Source organism: Canis lupus, chromosome 5 (genome assembly GCF_011100685.1).
Source record: "Canis lupus familiaris isolate Mischka breed German Shepherd chromosome 5, alternate assembly UU_Cfam_GSD_1.0, whole genome shotgun sequence".
Taxonomy (NCBI): domain Eukaryota; kingdom Metazoa; phylum Chordata; class Mammalia; order Carnivora; family Canidae; genus Canis; species Canis lupus.
Genome location: NC_049226.1, coordinates 63,299,190 through 63,319,777, shown reverse-complemented (window position 1 = coordinate 63,319,777; position 20,588 = coordinate 63,299,190). Strand labels below are relative to the sequence as shown.

The 20,588-nt window shown below is 41.7% G+C and overlaps 1 protein-coding gene across 1 annotated transcript in view; it reads right to left on the bottom strand.

Annotated features, from left to right (window-relative positions):
- Window positions 1-2,537: 2,537 nt before the first annotated feature.
- The window catches only part of SLC25A33 (solute carrier family 25 member 33), a 35,623-nt gene continuing 17,572 nt past the window's right edge, over window positions 2,538-20,588 (bottom strand). Inside the window, exons 3-7 of the mRNA XM_038537906.1 lie at window positions 13,261-13,338; window positions 10,188-10,288; window positions 8,366-8,432; window positions 4,731-5,011; window positions 2,538-3,141 (exon numbers count right to left, since the gene is read on the bottom strand). Coding sequence (XP_038393834.1) covers window positions 2,939-3,141; window positions 4,731-5,011; window positions 8,366-8,432; window positions 10,188-10,288; window positions 13,261-13,338 — 730 coding nt within the window. The 3' untranslated portion in view covers window positions 2,538-2,938. The remainder of the gene's footprint in view (window positions 3,142-4,730; window positions 5,012-8,365; window positions 8,433-10,187; window positions 10,289-13,260; window positions 13,339-20,588) is intronic.

The window sequence follows — 20,588 nt, the reverse complement described above, 5'->3', positions numbered from 1 at the left end:
GAGAACTAAGTTTGTGAACAAAGACGCTCCTAGATGCGTATGCTTGTAGAAGTCGAGGACTCTTCAGTGCTGAGCTATGATTACCCCAGGTTGTGGATTTAGAGAAGTTTCACTTTATGCCATTTTCAGTATTATTGGCTTCAGTTAAATTACTTTTCATAACTAAAAACAAAACAAAAAACCACAAAAAAACCCAGCTGATTGTAAATATTTCTATTCAGTTACACATCCAGTGTTTCTGAGGTCAACACTGGAGCTCTCCTTGTGGTGGATGGTGTGGGTGTGGGGTTATAGAGCAGCACACCTTACCCCTGTAACATCAGGTAATCTGCTTGGCACCCTAGTCACCTGCATTCCCAGGAGCTGCAGAGAGGGCAAGGAGCCGGGCAGGGTATCCAGGGGCTGATGAGAGAGGCCCCGTTGCAGATCCTCTTTCTTCCATGTGGGTGTCAGAGCCAAGGCCTTGCCTTGGCCATGTTGCTAATATACATATGAACAAGCAGCACTGAAACCTCCTTCAAGCTGTGTGGCACTGTACTTAAGTACCACTTTCTTTCCAAGGAAGATTCAGAGACTGAATAATGTCCCACTCCCAGGATGGGATCTGTGATCTACATGGACAGAGAACACACCCAACAACGCAGTCGTTGGTGTTAACTGGTCTTGCCTTCATCAGTGGTAGTGATGTGGGCTGGTGCCCCCTGAGTGAATGGAATGGTTTGCTGGACCCCCGCGGGGAGCGGCCATTACACAGGCTCAGATGCCCCCTCTACCCAACAAGCACTGCAGACCCACTGCTGGCCATTTTACAACTTACCATCTCTGAGGCCTCAAGCAAGTCATTAAACCTCTGAGCCTCTCTTATTTGTAAAATGTGGATGATGGTAATACCTGCCTCACAAGGCTGTGTCAGAAATAATTTCCATGAGAAAATACAGAACATCTTACACAGTGTTTGGCACCCAGTGGGTAAACAATGAGAGTTTTACAAGTCATATATATACATGGCTACTCAGAAATAATGAAATCCCGATGACTGAGCTTGTGCACAAGAGAGAAATTGTGAGATCTCTCCGTGGACAGCTCAAACACTGACAAGTTCCATTTCAAATCTGACAAGCCCCTTTATAGTTTCCTGCTTCTCTTTCTACTCCTGGTGCTTGCCTTTCTCATTTCAATGTCCTGGTGCAGGAGAAGCAAGCAGAGAACTGAATGATCCTTGATCAGTGTCAAATTTATTAATTCAAGGGGGATCCCTGGGTGGCTCAGTGGTTTGGCACCTGCCTTCAGCCCAGGGTATGATCCTGGAGTCCCAGGATCGATTCCCGCGTCGGGCTCCTTGCATGGAGCCTGCTTGCTTCTCTCTTTGCCCCCACCTCCTGTCTCTCATGAATAAATGAATAAAATCTTTAAAAAAATTTATTAATTCAAGAATGTAGAAATGACAATTATTTTCAAATAATTCTCATACCCAGTTAGTGGATTTTAAGAAACCTAAGTTTTAATCTTCATACTAGATCAAACCTTGAAGACTTCAGGTGTTGTTATGAATACTAAAATACGAAGATGTTGTTAAACATGGCTATCAATTAAACTGAGCTCCTGGAAGAGAAATCTCTTGACTGCTATGTATTTTATGAGCACTGAGGTTTGACTAAAGTCATTTATTTGGACTTCTATATGGCTGTTGACAGTTGTAGCAAATTCTACCAGTGAGCTCAAGCATACCAACAAACCTCCTTTGTGCCTAAAGGCGAACAAAATTAAACTCCACTTAAATACAATTTGAAAATATCCTACTCTCGTCCCCACCAGTGCATCTGCAACTGAATCTGAAACTACAATGCAGCAGTTTTCAAATCCATTATCTTTCTAGATATTCAGACTGAAAACTCACCTCACAATGGACAAATAAGCAAATTCCAGTGGAAGAGCTGGGGAAGGTTGTCCATCTGACCTGCCTTCTGCATTACCGTTTTGTCCTTTATTGAATTTCCTTTAAAAGTGGGGAGTGGTGAGGTGTGGTTAAAATTCTGGTCATTTGTCATTTCTAGGGTTTTTGTTTTTGTTTTTAAACACATCTCCTAGAAAAATAAAAGTGAACCGAGAGGTGGGCAATCAACCTTGTGTCACTGTCCTCTCCTCCAGTGCTAGGGATCCAAGAACAGGGTTAAAGACCTGACAGGAAGGGCCATATTCCACATTCACGACTGACACGTACAAGGTGCTTGGGGTTTGACCTGGCTTAACTTCTGGAAATAGGTCCAGGAGTAAGTCTTGGTAAATAACTCATTAAAACTCATGCCTCTTGTTCCAACTGGGGATAAAGGATAACTTTAGAAAAACATTTACAGTTTAAAATATTTAGCGTCAGAAAGTTATACTTATTTTTTTCTAACTCAGCACCCTGAAACCTTAAATTCTCAATCTGCACAAGACTTGGAAATGTACAGACCAGAAAAATGGCTGGGAAGCCTGTCCCCGTCCACCCAGTGCCACCAGAATGCAACACATCTTACTTGTTCAGCAGCGTAGTGTCAGAGGAGAAAAGTTGTATTTTTATTTTGCAGGTTTTCTCTGAATTTCTAGGGTCATGTTTCACTAAATTACTTAAGCTGTAAGTTTATAGCACAGTGAACATAAAAGAGGACACAAACCAAATTTATACTTAAATTAAGTAGTGTGATTTAATTTAGTTGCTGCTTAATCCTGAATCCTCTTAAGTTAAAAAACAAAAGTTATAATTAACTATTAACGTTAATGAATTTAAACCTTCCAGAAAACATGAATCCAAAAGGAAATGTCCAACAGGGGATATGAGCCACATATTTTATGGTCTTTCCTGTTTCAGTCTCAAACGTTCTAAACATCAATGGAAAAAAAAAATTTCTCTATAGTTTTTTAATTTTATTCTTCTAGAGCACAATTTTCTGGCCTGTTACTGGGAACGGTCTTCTAATAGGTACACAATTAACTCATAGGTAGACAACACAATGGCAGTATTTGGTATCTGCCGGATGAGCTGGGCAAAGAGTCCTCTATAAAAGGCAAGGTAACCTTCTTCCCGGAAGACCAGCCGAGCAGTCTGGACAAAAGACTTGTACTTGGTGCCTTCCTCTCGGAGCCGTGTCCTTATGACTTCTGCAGAGAGAAACACATACTTTATGCTACAACGAACCACATCGCCAAGCAATACAATGAGAGAATTCAAAGCACAGAGCTCTGTCAATGTACATCTCTGGCTATTTGCCATTTCAGCTCTATTTGGACAGCATAGTCACTTTGGGACAATGAAAAGTTGCGATCTTTTTAGAATATTTTCTAATTCTGGGAAATGGTCAATTAAGGATGTTACATGTAGATACAAAATAACTTTTAAGGGATTGTAAAAGCTTACATTGAATTGGACTCCATTTTAAGATAGTTTGTGGTTTTCTACTCCCAATTAAGCAAGCGCTATAATTTCACTGAAGGTGTAATTTGTATTAAGCAGAGCAAATCATCAAGACTTTCTTTTCATATGCTTGCCAACTTCCTCTCCTACTAATAACCCTTCTCCACCACTCTGTCCAGCTCAAAAGCTGCCTCCTGCATTTTTTTTAAAGATTTTTATTTATTTATTCATAGAGATGCAGAGAGAGAGAGGGGTGGGGTGGGGCAGAGACACAGGCAGAGGGAGAAGCAGGCTCCAAGCAGAGAGCCCGACGCGGGACTTGATCGAGGGTCTCCAGGATCACGCCCTGGACTGCAGGCGGCGCTAAACCGCTGTGCCACCGGGGCTGCCCCTCCTGCATTTTTTTTTTTAAAGATTTTATTTTATTTATTCATGAGAGACACAGAGAGAGAGAGAGAGGCAGAGACACAGGCAGAGGGAGAAGCAGGCTCCATGCAGGGAGCCTGATATGGGACTCGATTCCAGGACTCCAGGATCACGCCCTGGGCTGAAGGCGGATGCTAAACCGCTGAGCCACCCAGGGATCCCCTGCCTCCTGCATTTTTAAACTTTTGCACACCTGGGCCCTGTCAACACAGGCACAACCCGCCCCCCCCCCCGCGAGCACGACAGCTGTCACTGCTGGACATCCTTCTGTCTCCCCACCCTACAGGAGGCAGCCCGATCTCTTCTCCCTGAGCCCTAGGGGGCCGCTGAGTGTTCCACCATGTGACGGGGGCTCAATTACCTGCTTTTGAATTGACCATGTATGTTCGTCATAGCTGACCGTGCAGCAGGCTTTTGAAAACAAAACCTGTTTTTCATGGTACAATAAATTAAGCTATTCTTTTTTTAAGTAGGTCAGTGGAACATTAGGTCTCTAATTCCTTAAAAAATAGACTTAGCAAAGTAGACTCACTCAGCACTCCATTCAAAGTGGAAGTTGAGAGTTGTTTTGTTTTGTTTTTGGTTGGCACCCACACCATTTTTTTAAATCGAGGAATTTTAAATAAAATCCAGATTTTTGGCTTCTCTGAAAACATCAGAAGTTCTATAACACAGGGCCCACATTTTGCACAGTATGTTTTGGCCACGAGTAGCTGGAGCTGAGAAGAGCTGAATTCCTGCTGCTCACATAACCTACACCAGACAGATGAAGCCAGTTTCACTCATATTCTATTACCTTAGTACCTGCAGGTACTTGCATTTCCATGTGAGCTGCAGAAGTCTAGCTCTATGGACAATGACACAAGCCTCACAGCTGTTTTACTGTTCTGGAAGAAAAAGCAAAACATACCATGTGGATAAGCGATGCAGGAAGCACATCCCTTAGAAATTGCAGCAGCTGCCATAAGTCCAAAAAAATTTGTGGAATTTTTCTCAGTCCCATTTGTAGAAGAGGCTAATGGAGCTTCTTTCAGATACTTCTTCAAACTTTCATAAATAGCAAAACAGATGATAGTTTCTGAAATTCCAGCATACGAGGCTGTTAATCCCCTGTAGAAGCCACGAATGCCTTCTGTCTGGTAAACATAGCGAGCACACTGGAGTGTGTTCATCTGCTTGGAGCCTCTTACTCTGTGTAAAGATCAATGAAAAGCCGTTAAAATGCACACTCTGGAGCCTGGCTCCTGTACCAGGCTGCAAAGAAAGGAGTGTTGAGTATAAAGAGAAATTACACATGGGTGAAATGTGGCTTCCCTGTCCTATGTTCAGCTGAGCCTGGGCCCACCAGCTGAGACACCTGATAAGTCCACAGAACAGTATGTACATCTGTACCAAGAGCCATAAAAAACATGTCCATAGCCTCTGACCTAATTTTGGAAAGAGCCGGATGGAGGAAGACGTTCATCACAGAGGAAAATACAACTGCAGTATAATAAAAACAACCCAGATGTCTAAAAATAGGAACAGATAAGCAAACTAGGATACACATACTAGATTAAAATAGTTGTGAAGGCAGTAAGCAATGCAGAAGTGCTTGCGTGGAAAGCAGGAGTATAATTACAATCATGGCAAAAATATGCTTTAAGAAAATGCCGAAGGAAAAACCTCACCAACATTCTGCCTGGGTAGTTGAGTAAGGTTTGTTACACTAGTAAGCTTTCTTAACTCTAGTCTCCAAATGGTGTATTAAAAAAAAAATTTATTTATTTGATAGAGAGAGAGAGAGAGAGAGAGAGAGAGAACACACAAGTAGGTGGAGCAGCAGGCAGAGGAAGAGGGAGAAGCAGGCTCCCCGATGAGCAGAGTCTGATGTGAGGCTCGATCCCAAGACCCTGGAACCACAAACCTGAGCTGCAAGCAGAGGCTTAACCCACTGAGCCACCCAAGTGCCCCCAAATGGTGTATTCTGATTCCATTATTTCTAAATTTATGAAATAAACATGGAATAAACTACACAATTTGGCCTTGGGCTAGCTGCTCCTAGCTCATGATGGGTAGTATCCTAAACTGCCTATTGCAAACAGAACCTTCTGACAGCATATCCACATTCCAAGAGCCCTTCCTTGGGGCTGAGGCCCAGTGAGCCCCTTGCTCCAAACAGTCACAACAGGCTCTGCCTTCTTCACTGTGTCTTTCCAAGGCTGTTTCTCCACTTCCTGGCTGGAGCAACCTTTCTAATACAGATCCAAGCACACTGCTGTGCTACAGAGTGGTCCCCACTCACACCCCGAACCACAGCTCTAATGGCTGTCTACGGCCCTCAAATTAGAGCCCAAAGCTGAACTCCAAGACCCTCCCGGGGCTTTAAAGGAGGTGCCCCCCACCCCCATGCATTTCTGTAGCCTTGCTTTTTTTTATATATCCCCTCCTCCAGCACATATACACAGAGCACACTCCAACCATGCTTCCCTTCCTTTCGTCCCCGGGGAATGCATGCTTCCCGCATATTCCATTCTTGGCCGGAAGCATGTGCAGTGCCATGGGCCCCCTCCCTCATTTTTTTCCAGATGGTAGGGTGGACATCACCACTAACAGAAGCCCTCCCTGTGCTTGCCCCGCCTGGACAGCATTAGGGAGGGACGCTCTGGGGTCCTTAGCATTTCTGGCCCCTATCTCATCAGCCTCTAATTCTATTACCTGTAAAGTCGTGAGCTTCTGGAAGGCAGGGCCTAGGGCTTAGTCCTTGCTGTTTCCCCAGTGACTACTGCAGAGCAAGCATGCAACAAATACTCATTGCTGCAGGACTGGTTAAACAAAGCTTCAAAATATCCTGAGCGTGGAGGTGCTGGGCGGCTCAGTTGGTTAAGTGGCCAACTCTTCATTTCAGCCCAGGTCATGATCTCAGGTCCACACTCAGTGGAGAGGGGAGTCTACCTGAAGATTCTCTCTCTTCCTCTCCCCTACCCCTCCCTCCACTGACACGCTTTCTCTAAAATAAATAAATAGACCTTACGTAAAATAAATAAAATATCCTAAGCACAAATCATTAGGACATAGATATAAATTTTTTAATTAATTAATTAATTAATTTATGATAGTCACAGAGAGGGGGGGGGGCAGAGACACAGGCAGAGGGAGAAGCAGGCTCCATGCACCGGGAGCCCGATGTGGGATTCGATCCCAGGTCTCCAGAATCGCGCCCTGGGCCAAAGGCAGGCGCTAAACCACTGCGCCACCCAGGGATCCCAGGACATAGATATAAAAGCATGCATATAGAGGTTCTTAGCTGATTTGTCCATGTACCTGCTGTTAAGCAGCAATGATACTAGGACAGTGTGGGGCACAGCTGGCACAGCAAATGATTACCAGGGGTTTCCAGGAGAGGGTGCTGGTCAGAATCCTGAGGAACAAACAGGCACTCTTGGGCAACAAGAGGGGTGTGGGACTCTTAATCCCTCCTGGTGAGGGTCAGCACACTCAGGGAGATGGAAGCCTAAGAACACCTGACAGTTCTAGAAAAACTGCAAAGGACCTTGAATGTTAAGCCCACAAGTTAGGATCTGACCATGAGAGTAAGCAAGATTTATTGAAGGATTATGAGCAAGCGATCTATCCAAAATGAAGAGATCTGATGTATTCTAGAGGGTTCTTTCATGCAGAATGGATTGAAGAAAACATGGAATCTGAGACCAATTCAGAGGTTTCCGTGATCGTTAGAAAAAACAAACCAAGGCAGACCCCAAGCTACACTTCCAGAGGGTAGTCTTGTTCTGTCTCTCCTTTCTTTATAGGTTGCTTAGAGTTAGGCTGGACTAGCTGAAAGCTTCCAGGGCCCACACATATTTCAGGCAAGAGTTACACAAGGGTTCTTAGAGTTGATGACAGTGTCCCTTATCACCATCACTTCTTTGAAATTAAGGTAGTTACTGGGCCACTGCTTGATCTTGCTATTTACTATATTAAAGAAGTCTCTTACTATATTGTATTTAAAAAATGATAATTGTACTTCAACAATTGGTTACCACTGCTTTCAAAAATATTACTCTAAAAAGCAACTGCAGAGGCGCCCCCAGACTGCCAAAGGGATCCATAGCATGAAAATGCTACGAATCATGGGCCAGAGTTTTAGGGCAGAAATCTAGTACACCTGAAGGCCTTTGCCATTCTACCCTTACTAGCATCTTCCCCCTTAGAAGAGAAGCCAACTGGAGGAGCCCAAAGTGCTCTAATTGAGGGTGGGGGTAGGTCGGCCAAGAGCAGAGACCTGCCAACTACCTCAGAGAAGTCAGCAGCAGGTTAGGGGTGGCAAGTGAGCAAATTTCCAACCCATCCCCGCCCTGAGGTGCTACTTCTGCTGGCCCTCATTTCTCCACAATGCCTCGCAGCACACATCTCAAAACAAAAGGACTTTCTACATATAGCTTATATTCAGAAAACAACAAGGATTGGGATAGCTAAGGGCTCTGTATACCTTACTTCACAACTGGAATTGGGAGGAAGGAGAAAATCCTCACGAATATTAAGGAGGAACAATTAATGACTTACTTCCGTTCTAGCTGCATCCGAGTTTTAACCATCCATATAGGATTCATTAAGGTATTTGTGACAAAAGCTGGAAGAAAAACAAACAGCAAATGTCACCATTGAACACAATCCATGCTTATTAAAGCTATTTCATATGATAAACTTTGAGATCAGGATTTAAATGGCTTAAAAGTAAAACTGGACAGTAGGAAGAAGTTACATTCCCAGACTGCAGATGGAAGTTACACTCTCTTAAAATGTAACATCCAAAAAAAAAAAAAAAAAAAAAAAAAAAAATGTAACATCCATTGAGATGTTGGACCTAAAAGAAACCTCTCAATTTTCTAGAGCCCTGTCTAGTCTTTCCAACCTGTAGGTGGTGCTGTTGATATTTCTGGAAATGTAATTTCTATGATAAATATGGAAACTATTCTAAAACTCAATTTATAAGCTTCAGGTCTAGAAATAATTTGTTTTAAAAAGTTAGTGATCTAATCCAAAAGGTTACCTTATATTAAATCTAAAACAGAAGCCAAAAAAAAAAAAAATTAAAACAGAAGCCACTAAATCTCCATTTACCTGAATTTGAACATACACATTTTAGTATCTCATTAATCATTTCAGGAAATTGAAGTTTTAAAGGCTGATTTGCTTACAGGAACCATTTCTAAAGCCTTTCCCATCTTTATATTGCTCATTGTTCCAGATCAGCCAGAAAGAGCAGCATCATGGCATCAGCCTGACAGTGAGCTCTGAACACCTCGATCCCTCCGCAATCCTAGGCAGATTAATTAGGAACCAAGACGGTGGTTTAGAGAACTCCCTCCAGGTCTGCTTTATTTGCCAATGGTTCTTTTTAGTTAATTTTGTAAAAGTCACAAAACTGACGAGCAGCTCAGAGCTTATGGCTCACTCGCGACCACCCTTGGGAGAGCTGACCCGTTCATTCGGTCACTCCGCATTTCCTCCTTGGAGTTCCGTGTTCGATAGAAATGCCTTTCTTGCATGAAGCAGCTTTGCATATGCTATCTTCTATTTGAGGGCCAGTAATTATGACTTGGAACTGCTCAGATGCGTTAGTAGAACTCTTATTTTGAGTGACAGAGGCAGATAAAACTGGTGCATGGTGCATACACACCTTACAGGCTGGCAGGAGGCAGAAATGCTTCATAGCATACCGATTTAAGTTCTTTAGGAGACGCTTCCATTTACATAAGACATAAAGTGGTACCCAAAGAGACAGCCTTCTCTCTTCAATCTACAAGTCCATGGTTCTTTGTCAACTATTTCCAGGGGAACAAATCCTGTTATGAATTTTTTTTTTGTTATGAATTTTCTATAGTAAAGAGAAAGGATTCCCTCAAAAGGGAGCAGATACTCCTTGATCTGGTACTAGCCCTTCTAAAAGGTCTCCACAGCCCCGTGCCCTCATCACAGAACCTAGCTGTGGACAGAAATGCCAACTGTGCATGGGATATGCTGGACACAATGGGGAGTCACAGAAAAAAACCTCAAATTTTTAAAATAACTTTAATGCAACAGAAGGATATGGAAACCCATAAATATTCCTTTAAAAAAGATGTAATACTAATCAAGAGTATGCACGAGCACAGATGAAATTTTGAGGAAGAATAAAATTTTAGTTGTCAAAGAAAACGGAACCGAGTTATAATCTATTCTTGAACATTTGTGTTTTATTAGTTCTAACATAAAGCATTAGAAAAATGACTTTAGAGGCAAAAGATGCAGAGAGCTAATTTCTGGTTCCTGGAAAAAGCTGTTTGGCACAACACATGCTTTAGAAAACTGAGAAACTTATCTCCACTCACTTAGGGTAACATACCTGCAGAGCCAGCTGAGAAAATATGCACAATATTACTGTTAGGCACAAAAATGCCATTGAACTGCTCTTTGGCTTTGGAGTAACACGCAAAGTACACAGCCCTGTTTGAAGAAAGAGAGAACGCTACAGACATTGGCATGGCATTATATACATCCCTCCGCAACTTCTAAAAATGTAGTAAAGTATAAGAAGGTTAACAGGTAACCAAAAGCTTGACCTTATAAACCACAAGCTGCTGCTTATCCCTCCAGAGAGTATTTCAGTGATGGTAGAAGTATCTAAAATAACTGGGGAAGAGGAGATTTTGGTAATATACAAAATCCATTTATATTCTTCATTCTGGATATATGTCAATTCCTTAAGCAACCAAAATCTATACTTTTAAAATTCGTAATACTTCTAAAATATACCACACTCATCCTGCCTCACATAACAATGAGTATGCAAATTATATTTGACTTTTTTTTTTGATGACTCAGGGTCACATAGGGAACAGCCATCACATATAAGTTTTCTTTTTCTTTTTTTTTTTTAAATTAAATATTTTATTTATTTATTCATGAGAGACACAGGGAAAGAGAGAGGCAAAGACACAGGCAGAGGGAGAAGCAGGCTCCATGCAGGGAGCCCAACGTGGGACTCGATCCCGGGTCTCCAGGACCAGGCCCGGGGCTGAAGGCGGGCGCTAAACCACTGAGCCACCCAGGCTGCCCATATATAAGTTTTCATACAGAGCTTCCGCTACTGAATACGCCCCCCGCCTCCCCCCAACCCCGTAACTCCTAGAGGTGGAGTTTGGCCTCCCTGCTGCCTCTCTGGTCAGGTCTTCTCTGTCTGCTTTCTCTCCTCTGACTTCTTTCTTACTGGGCCTGGGGAATAGTGGCTGGTTGGTATTTTCCTCTGCTCTTTCACCAGCAATGTCAGGGAAAATGTCTCTTCATTTTCACTGGCCAATGCATCAATCATAGAATGATTCTTCATAGAATCATAGTTGATTCTTCAACTTAGGCCCTGGAATACTTATCATTATTGTGTTATGTAACAGTATTGTTTTTTTTTTAATTTTTAATTTATTATTTATGATAGTCACACACAGAGAGAGAGAGAGAGAGGCAGAGACATAGGCAGAGGGAGAAGCAGGCTCCGTGCACCGGGAGCCCGATGTGGGATTCGATCCCTGGTCTCCAGGATCGCGCCCTGGGCCAAAGGCAGGCGCTAAACCGCTGCGCCACCCAGGGATCCCAACAGTATTGTTTTTTTTCCTAGGTCCCAACTGTTCTAAATGGGTGTGGCAGCCAGGAAGCTACATCAGATTAACAGGTGTTACCAAATTAGCACTGTCCACAAGGAGATACAACTCATTTTCTTTATTGAGTTGTGGACATATGCAGTGTGGACATATCCACCATCTATTAATAATGTATACGCCATATAATCTCACAGACTAGTGTTTCTATATTTTATTTTATTAATTAATTAATTAATTAATTAATTAATTAATTAATTATAGGCACACAGTGAGAGAGACAGGCAGAGACACAGGCAGAGGAAGAAGCAGGCTCCATGCACCGGGAGCCTGACGTGGGACTCGATCCCGGGTCTCCAGGATCGCGCCCTGGGCCAAAGGCAGGCGCCAAACCGCTGCGCCACCCAGGGATCCAGTGTTTTTATTTTTAAATAGGTTATACACATATGCTACAAAACTCTAAAGGAACAAAAGGATTTAATAACAATCTGAATTTTTATAACATCCTCAGGTGATTTGTATTATTTTTTTTTTTAATTTTTTTAAAATTTTTATTTATTTACTTATGATAGTCACAGAGAGAGAGAGAGGCAGAGACACAGGCAGAGGGAGAAGCAGGCTCCATGCACCGGGAGCCTGATATGGGATTCGATCCCGGGTCTCCAGGATCGCGCCCTGGGCCAAAGGCAGGCGCCAAACCGCTGCGCCACCCAGGGATCCCTGATTTGTATTATAAATTGGAGCAAAGATCTGCAAGAATCCTAGGAAGCTTTTAGTCTTCACCTTATATAGAACATTTTTATTTTTGTTATAAAGATTAATTCTCGGGCAGCCCGGGTGGCTCAGTGGTTTAGCACCGCCTTCAGCTCAGGGCCTGATCCTGGAGACCTGGGACTGAGTCCCTCGTAGGGCTCCCTGCATGAAGCCTGCTTCTCCCTCTGCCTATGTCTCTGCCTCTCTTTCTCTCTGTGTCTCTCATGAATAAATAAAATCTTAAAAAAAAAAAAAAGGTTCATTCTCTTTAAAGTCTGAGTATTACATCAAATAATATGAGTATCTTACCCCTGTCACCCAGCTCCCCTCCCAGGAGGCAATTTCTACAAGTAGTTATCTACTTTTCAGAGATATGTTACACACACACTTCACCTGTTCACTTTTATCAAACACAGGCTTTAAAGAGATTTAAGCCTCATGACAGAATAAGGATGTTTTAAATAAAGTAAAGCCTGGAAGCCTTTAAATTTCTTCGGATCTCAGCTTCTAAGTGCATATGAATTACCTGGGAATCTTGCTAGAATGCGGATTCTGGGGTACAGTCCGAGAGTGTGTAGTTCTAACAAGCCCTGGGTGACACCAATACTGCTGGCCACATACCATACTTGAAGTAGCAGATACTTTTTTTTTTTTTTAAGATTTTATTTATTTATTCATGAGAGACACAGAGAGAAAGAGAGGCAGAGATACAGGCAGAGGGAGAAGCAGGCTCCATGCAGGGAGCCTGACGTGGGGACTCGATCCCGGGTCTCCAGGATCAGGCCCTGGACCGAAGGTGGCACTAAACCACTGAGCCACCCGGGCTGCCCTAGCAGATACTTCTTTAGAGAAGATTATAGGTGATGAGAGAGTGAATTTTCACTTATGAATAAAATAACTAGAATCTCTCATACATACACCGAAAGACATACTAGCAGTTGTCACTATTCTGTATGTCAGATGTATTCCATACAGAAAAAAGAAACTGGCCATCTAGTAGTACTGCTTTTCAGTAAGAGAGGAGTCAGTATTATATACTATACATAGTGAGCCAACTGAAAGTTTAATGCTTACCTTGATGGTGCAACTCCAACCAAATTTGGACCCAAGCCTCTAAAAAGTGACTTTGGTCCCTCCTTCTCCAAGATTGACCTGAATAATAAGAGAAGATCTTTAAAATCCTTTAGGCAGGGCCTATGCAAAACAATGAGGCCTCAGCTTTCACATTAGCTCCGTGAATACAGAACAGAATGTTTACAAGAGCCCAGACTCTTACCTGATTGTCCTACAATACAGCATTAGAAGACTGAAAAATACTCCTTTTATGATACAGAGAAAAAGCATGCTTCAGAAGCATCAATTTGACATGTTTTCAAGAAGCCTTTTCCCTAGTTCACATGGGACCAAGATGATCAGGGTTTGTACTACATGCTGAACTCCTAATATGGTAGGATGAGCGCCTGGCAAAACATCTGATACAGGGAATCATATCGTCATAATAACAAAATTCACTGAGAAACAGGTTCTGAGATTTCTTTGGATTGTATTCCTTTTGGATTTATTCCTTATCTCTAATAATCCAATCTTCCAGATCTTTACTTATTATAAAAGGCCCCAATCAGGGATCTACAGAATAGAAAAACCTAATGATTTTCATGGGCTGGATGAATCTTATTTAAAGACAAAGCATAGTATCTCAAGCTTAAAGAGAATACTGCTTTTTCTTTTTCTTTTTTTTTTTTAATCATAGTAACATATATATAAGATGAAATTTACCATTTTCAAGTGTACAGTTCAGTGGTAGTATTTCCACATGTTGAGCAACCATCACCATCCATCTCCAAAACTTATTCATCTCCTTAAACTGGACTCCTACCTATTAAATACTAACTCCCCATTACCCTCCCCCACCAGCCCTTGGCAACCACCATTGTGCTGTCTCTATGAACTGGACTACTTTAGGGATCTCAAATGAGTGGAATTGTTCAGTATCTGTCCTTTGGTGGCTTGCTTATTTCACCCAGCACAGTGTCATTAGTGTTCATCTATGTTGCAGAATGTGTCAGAATTTCCCTTTTTAAGGCTGAATAATACTCTATTGTATATGGGCCACATGTTGTTTATCCATTTATCTGTCAATGGACACTCAAGTTGCTTTCACTTTTAGCTACTGTGAATAATGCTGCTGTGAACATGAGTGTCCAGATATCTGTTCAGGTCTCTAGTTCATTTTTTTGTAATTTTTTAAAAAAATTTTTATGTGTGTATGTATGTATGTATGAGAGAGAGAGAGAGAGAGAGAGAGAGGCAGAGACCTAGGCAGAGGGACAAGCAGGCTCCTTGCAAGGAGCCTGATGTGGGACTTGATCCCGGGATCATGCCCTGAGCCAAAGGCAGACGCTCAACCGCTAAGCCACCCAGGCATCCCGCAGGTCCCTAGTTTAAACTCTTAGGGGTACGTACCCAGAAGTGGAACTGCTGGATCATATGGTAATTTCTGTTTAATTTTTTGAGAATCTGCCATGCTATCTACTATAGCAGCTGTTTATCATTTTACATTCCTACCAACAAGGCACAAGCGTTCCAATTTTTCCACACTCCTGCCAAGGTGCTTTAAAAAAGTGTTATTTTCTGATTGAAAAGGACTAAGGAAAGGATTGTATAGAACATTCTTTAGAGGCATTTTCCTGCTCCAACATGATTCTTCAAGTTGGTTAAATTTATTCTTTTCAGTGGCTCAACTGGCTCAATTTTCATGGTATCCAAGAGAATTTACATTGTTACACGGAGGTCCCCTCTAATCTTTTCTTACTGCAGATTTTTCTGCACTCAGTAATTAGTACCTCCAATTTCTAAGTTTATCTAGCTCACTAATGATCATATTGTTGTCAAAAGAGTTTATATGGGATCCCTGGGTGGTGCAGCAGTTTGGTGCCTGCCTTTGGCCCAGGGCGCGATCCTGGAGACCCGGGATCGAATCCCACATCGGGCTCCCGGTGCATGGAGCCTGCTTCTCCTTCTGCCTGTGTCTCTGCCTCTCTGTCTCTCTCTGTGTGACTATCATGAATAAATAAATAAAATCTTAAAAAAAAAAAAAAGAGTTTATATAATGCTTTACCTTCATTATGACTTCGAAGGTAAAATAAAACAGTTGTGTTCCACTTTATGGAAAAGCTATTGGTAAAGATTCTGAATCCTGCCAATTTTATTTCTACCACCTTCCACTTTTCCCATAAAATTTCTGGAAACAAAGCTGAAATTTTTGGTGAAGAGGTTCAGTTATCTGGTCCCTGGTATGCTAGGCAATGTTCAAGTTTTATCCAGAAAGAGGAAGGAAGCTTTCCTTCCTCTTCTTTCCTTTTTCAGGTCAATGTAGTTTTTCACGGTCTAGAGTTCCTGAATGTACAAACTAAAACATTTGAACTTTGGCTTCTTTCTTCAAATTTTTGGATGTTTATAAAATATTTCAATTGCTTGAAAATGAAAGTATATTTGCACCTGTAAGAGCTGTCTTCAAAAGTAGCAGACTAGCAATTAGATAAGAAAGAAGAAATAAGGGATCCCTGGGTGGCGCAGTGGTTTGGCGCCTGCCTTTGGCCCAGGGCGCGATCCTGGAGACCCAGGATCGAATCCCACATCGGGCTCCCGGTGCATGGAGCCTGCTTCTCCCTCTGCTTGTGTCTCTGCCTCTGTCTCTCTGTGTGACTATCATAAATAAATTAAAAAAGAAAAAAAAGAAAAAAGAAATAAAAGGTATCTAGATTGAAAGGAAAAAACAGAACTTTTTTTTTTAAGTGAGGCTCAACATGGGGCTTTTGAATTCACAACCCTGAGATCAAAACCTGAGCCGAGATCGAGAGTCGGAGGCTTCACTGACTGAGCCACCCAGGCATGCCCCAGCAAAATTCTATTCACATAGACTACACAATCATTAACATAGAAATACTAATTAATACACTAAACGATTACTATAACTAATAAGTTCAGCAAGGTTGCAGGATATAGGATCAATATACAAAAATCAATTGTATTTCTACACAGTAGCAATGAACAATCTGAATACAGAGATAAAAACTGATTCCATTTACAAGAGCCTCCAAGAGAAGAACACTCCTAACCACAGAGATGGAGTAGATCTGTGATTGCCAGGGTGGAGTAGGGGGAGTTGGGAAAGACTGCTAGTGGGTACATGCTTCCTTTGGGGTGATGAAAATGTTCTAGAATTAGATAGTGGTGGTGGTTACATAACTCTGTAACCACTGAATTATACACTTTTAAAAGGAAAAATTTTAGGATATGTGAATAATAATAAAGTGGATCTCAGTTCCATCTAAATAATTAATTTATTCCAAAATATTAGGAAGACAACAGTCTTCTTTTCTTTTCTTTTTTTTTTTTCTTCTTTTCTTTTTAAACAATAGTCTTATTTTCTTATCATAGAATGTTTTTCTCACTGGCAGTTATCAGCCTGGGCCCTTTTATGGGATCCCATGACACACTCTTGTTTGTGTAGCCCAGCCTAAACCCTCTGGTCACCCCCGAGTATTGCATGAAGGACCTCTGTGTGAGATACTACACAATTAGAGAGTGCATCTCACTCTAAATAGAGTGTACCTTTCTTTTTTTTTCATGGCACCTAGAGAATGTAAAAGCACAGCGTTTAAAATGAAACCTAGCTATACAATATAACATCACTTGGCAATAAAAAGGAAGTACTGATACACACAAGGATGACCTTCAAGAAACATTTGGTTAAAAGTGAAAGCAGCCAGACACAGAAGGGCCTATGTTGTATTATTTTATTTATATGAAATGTGCAGAGGAGACAAATACAGAGAAAGAAATTAGTGATTGATTGCCTAGGCTGGGGCTGGGTGATGGGGAGTGACTGCAAATGAGTGAGAGATTTCTTTTAGTAGGGATGAAAATGTTCTAAAGTCAAATTAGTAGTATTGGTCACACAAAACTCTGTGTACATACTAAGAACGGCTGAATGGTATTCTTTAAATGGGTAAATTGTTTGGTATGTGAATTATATCTTAATGTTAAACAAATCAAGAAACAACACAGCAAGGAAGAAAGAAAGGCTCCTTGAAAAAGGTCTAATACCAGAGTGGGGGCATCTGGGTGGCTTAGCTGGGTGAGCCTCTGCCTTCCCAGATTGTGATCCCAGGGTCCTGAGCTCCGAGGCGTTTCCCGCTCAGGGGGAGTTCTCCCTCTGCCCCTTCCCCTGCTTGTGCTCTCTCGCTCAAATAAATAAAATCTTAAAAAAAAAGACAAAGGTCTAAGAAACAGAGGAAATATTGGCAGGAACAGTTTTAAAATTCAGTTCTTCCATTAAATCAATCACAACATATAACTGATCGATCTGGAATATGGACTGCAGATTAGTTAAGAAGTAATATATGAATATTGAATTTCCTGAATGTGAAAAAACTATACCATGGCTTTAAGAGAATTACCTTGCTCTTAGGAAATAAATGTTGAAGTACCAAGGGTAAAGGGGCATAGTGATGCATGTAAGCTATTTTCCAATGGTTCAGAAAAAATATGTATGTATGCAGAGAAGAAATGAAAAAAACAAATGTGGCAAATATTACAAATTGGTGACTTGAAGTAAAGAATATAACCAAGTTGTCTATACCATTTCTGTAACTCTTCTGTAAGTCTGAAATTACTTCAAAGTAAAAAGTTTTTTTTTTTTTTTTTTAAGGTTTTACTTATTCATTCATGAGAGACAGAGACAGAGAGAGAGAGAGAGAGAGAGGCAGAGACACAGGCAGAGGGAGAAGCAGGCTCCATGCAGGGAGCCCAACATGGGACTCGATCCCAGGTCTCCAGGATCACGCCCTGGGCTGAAGGCAGCACTAAACCGCTGAGCCACCCAGGCTGCCCAAAGTAAAAAGTTCTTTAAAAAAAAAAAAAAAAAAAAAAGGTGTGGGTCATAGGTTATAAAAATCTTAAGCTCATGACAACAGCCCACAAAGTCACAGAAGCAAGGGGTGGGGTAAAGACCATTCTTGGGTTTCTGCAAATCTAACACGCGAGCTGAAGTTCGTGCACTTTGAGTGAACTTTCACACTGGCTAAAACAAGCCACTTGGCTCTTACTGGAGGCAGGAGAATTTTGAGTTTTCAACTGTAAATACTTTTCTTTTACTCTTTCTCAAAACAGGACTATGCTTTCAAAAAGCCAAGGTCTCTGAACAAAAGTGTCAAGTGACACCTTGAAATGACCTACAACTTGCAGGAGGGTATAAAAGACTTCAAATGGTCAGTATACTCAAACATTTTTAAAGCTTGGATTCTGTCTGTGGTCCCATTAAGGGACAGGGCACAGAGCCAGGCCCAGGAGGCAGTTAAACACAATTAAGGAACTCTGGCTCCAGGAGGCCCAAAAGCCTCTCATCTATAATGCAGTAGGGAACTCGTGTCCTCAAGCGACTCAGGCCTTTTAAGAACTGCAGAAAGACGGTCTCCATAGCTACGCATATTAACAGTGGGCAAAAGTCAAATCTGTTACATAATTCAAACTTCCAACTTATCTGGATGTTTACAAAATTCTTCTGGAACAATCAAGTTCCTACTATAAATGGTACGCCTTGGCTTCATAATAAAGCATGTTAGTTAGGATACAGACTGACCTTCCCACAGTCGTATCAACTTTGATTTAGAGAAGAAACGCAAAAGGAAATCAGGATCTTGTTTGGAGCATTTCATTCTCCTTGCTATTTTTTTTTTTTAAGATTTTATTTATTTATTCATAGAGACAGAGAGAGAAAGAGAGAGAGGCAGAGACACAGGCAGAGGGAGAAGCAGGCTCCATGCAGAGAGCCTGACATGGGACTCGATCCAGGGTCTCCAGGATCATGCCCTGGGCTGCAGGCGGCGCTAAACCGCTGCGCCACTGGGGCTGCCCTCTCCTTGCTAGTTTTAATCACAATACATATACTGTAGACTAATCCAAGACAAAGATCTCATCTGAACATAAAATTTTTAAAGAGATTTTATTTATTTATTCATGAGAGACACACAGAGAGAGAGCGAGGCAGAGACATAGATAGAGGGAGAAGCAGGCTCTATGCAAGGAGCCCGATGCGGAACTCGATACCACATCCTGGGATCATGCCCTGAGCCAAAGGCAGACGCTCAACCACTAAGCCACCCAGGTATCCCTAAACATGAAAGTTTTTACAAGACAGAGACTAGCTCACTAATACATTACTTTTCAGATTAGAAAGGTACTTGAAAAAACAAAAATAAAGTACCTGAGTAATTTACAGAATGGGAGCTCTGATGGGGGGGAAAAAAAAAGAAAAGATTAACTCATAAAGCAGGCACAAGAGATAAACATATATTAATTAATAATCCCTATGACAGGGACACCTGGGTGGCTTAGCGTCTGCCTTCGGCTCAGGGTGACATCCCAGGGTCCGGGATCGAGTACTACATCGGGCTTCCCACATGGAGCCTGCTTCTCCCTCTGCCTATGTCTCCCCTTCTCTCTCTGTCTCTCTCATGAATAAATAAATAAAATCTTAAAAAAAAAATCCCTATGGCAAATCAAACAGCAAGAGCCTAAACATGCTAGCATCTTGCCTTTTTTAAGTAACTGTTTTCAAAATGTAAAGATTATTGGTGCTCCAGTGAAGGATAATTTTTTTTTCCTAACAGGTTACCCTAACATGAGATACATGCAAACACTGATTTGCATTTTGAAAAATAAACTTCCTATAAACAAATTCTGTTGCCTGTTAAGTCTTTTAAAGTATTACTGCCTGAAAGAGTAAGCCTAGAAATAGGCTGCTTAGTTTTAAGTGAATAACCATTTTATTCATTTGGGTTTTTGGTAACCCAGTGTCTTCTAAAAATGTGAACAATCTTGATGGGCTTTGTGGTATAGAGAAAAGGCCTGACTCTTGTCCTCCTTTTGTCATTTACCAGATAAAAAGCCCTCTCTTTTTGTAGATTAACACTCCTAATAGCTCACCCACGTCAATGGAAGAAGGAGAAAGCTATCTAATAATCTACGTGAAAGAGCAGGGTGGCTTCAACCAGCGTGGCAGGAGACGAGAAAAGTAGCTGCCATCTATTACACCACCTTGAAAGCGTGCTTCCTTATGCTGGCACACTGTTTTTATGTAAGTGCTGGGTAACAGGCTGCTTTTAATACAGGAGGAAGAGACCTATATTACCCCTGGAAAGCAAGTATGCTTTCTTCAGGTGAGAATTATGTAATAGGATATTCCCCTTTTTGCCTTGGCCACCAAGAAACTCAGTTATAAATCTTAAGTTTATTTTTATTTATTTATTTTTTAAAAAATATTTATTCATGAGACAGAGACAGATGGGGGGGTGGGGGGCAGGCGCCCCCCTGGGTGGAAGGCAGGCGCTAAACCGCTG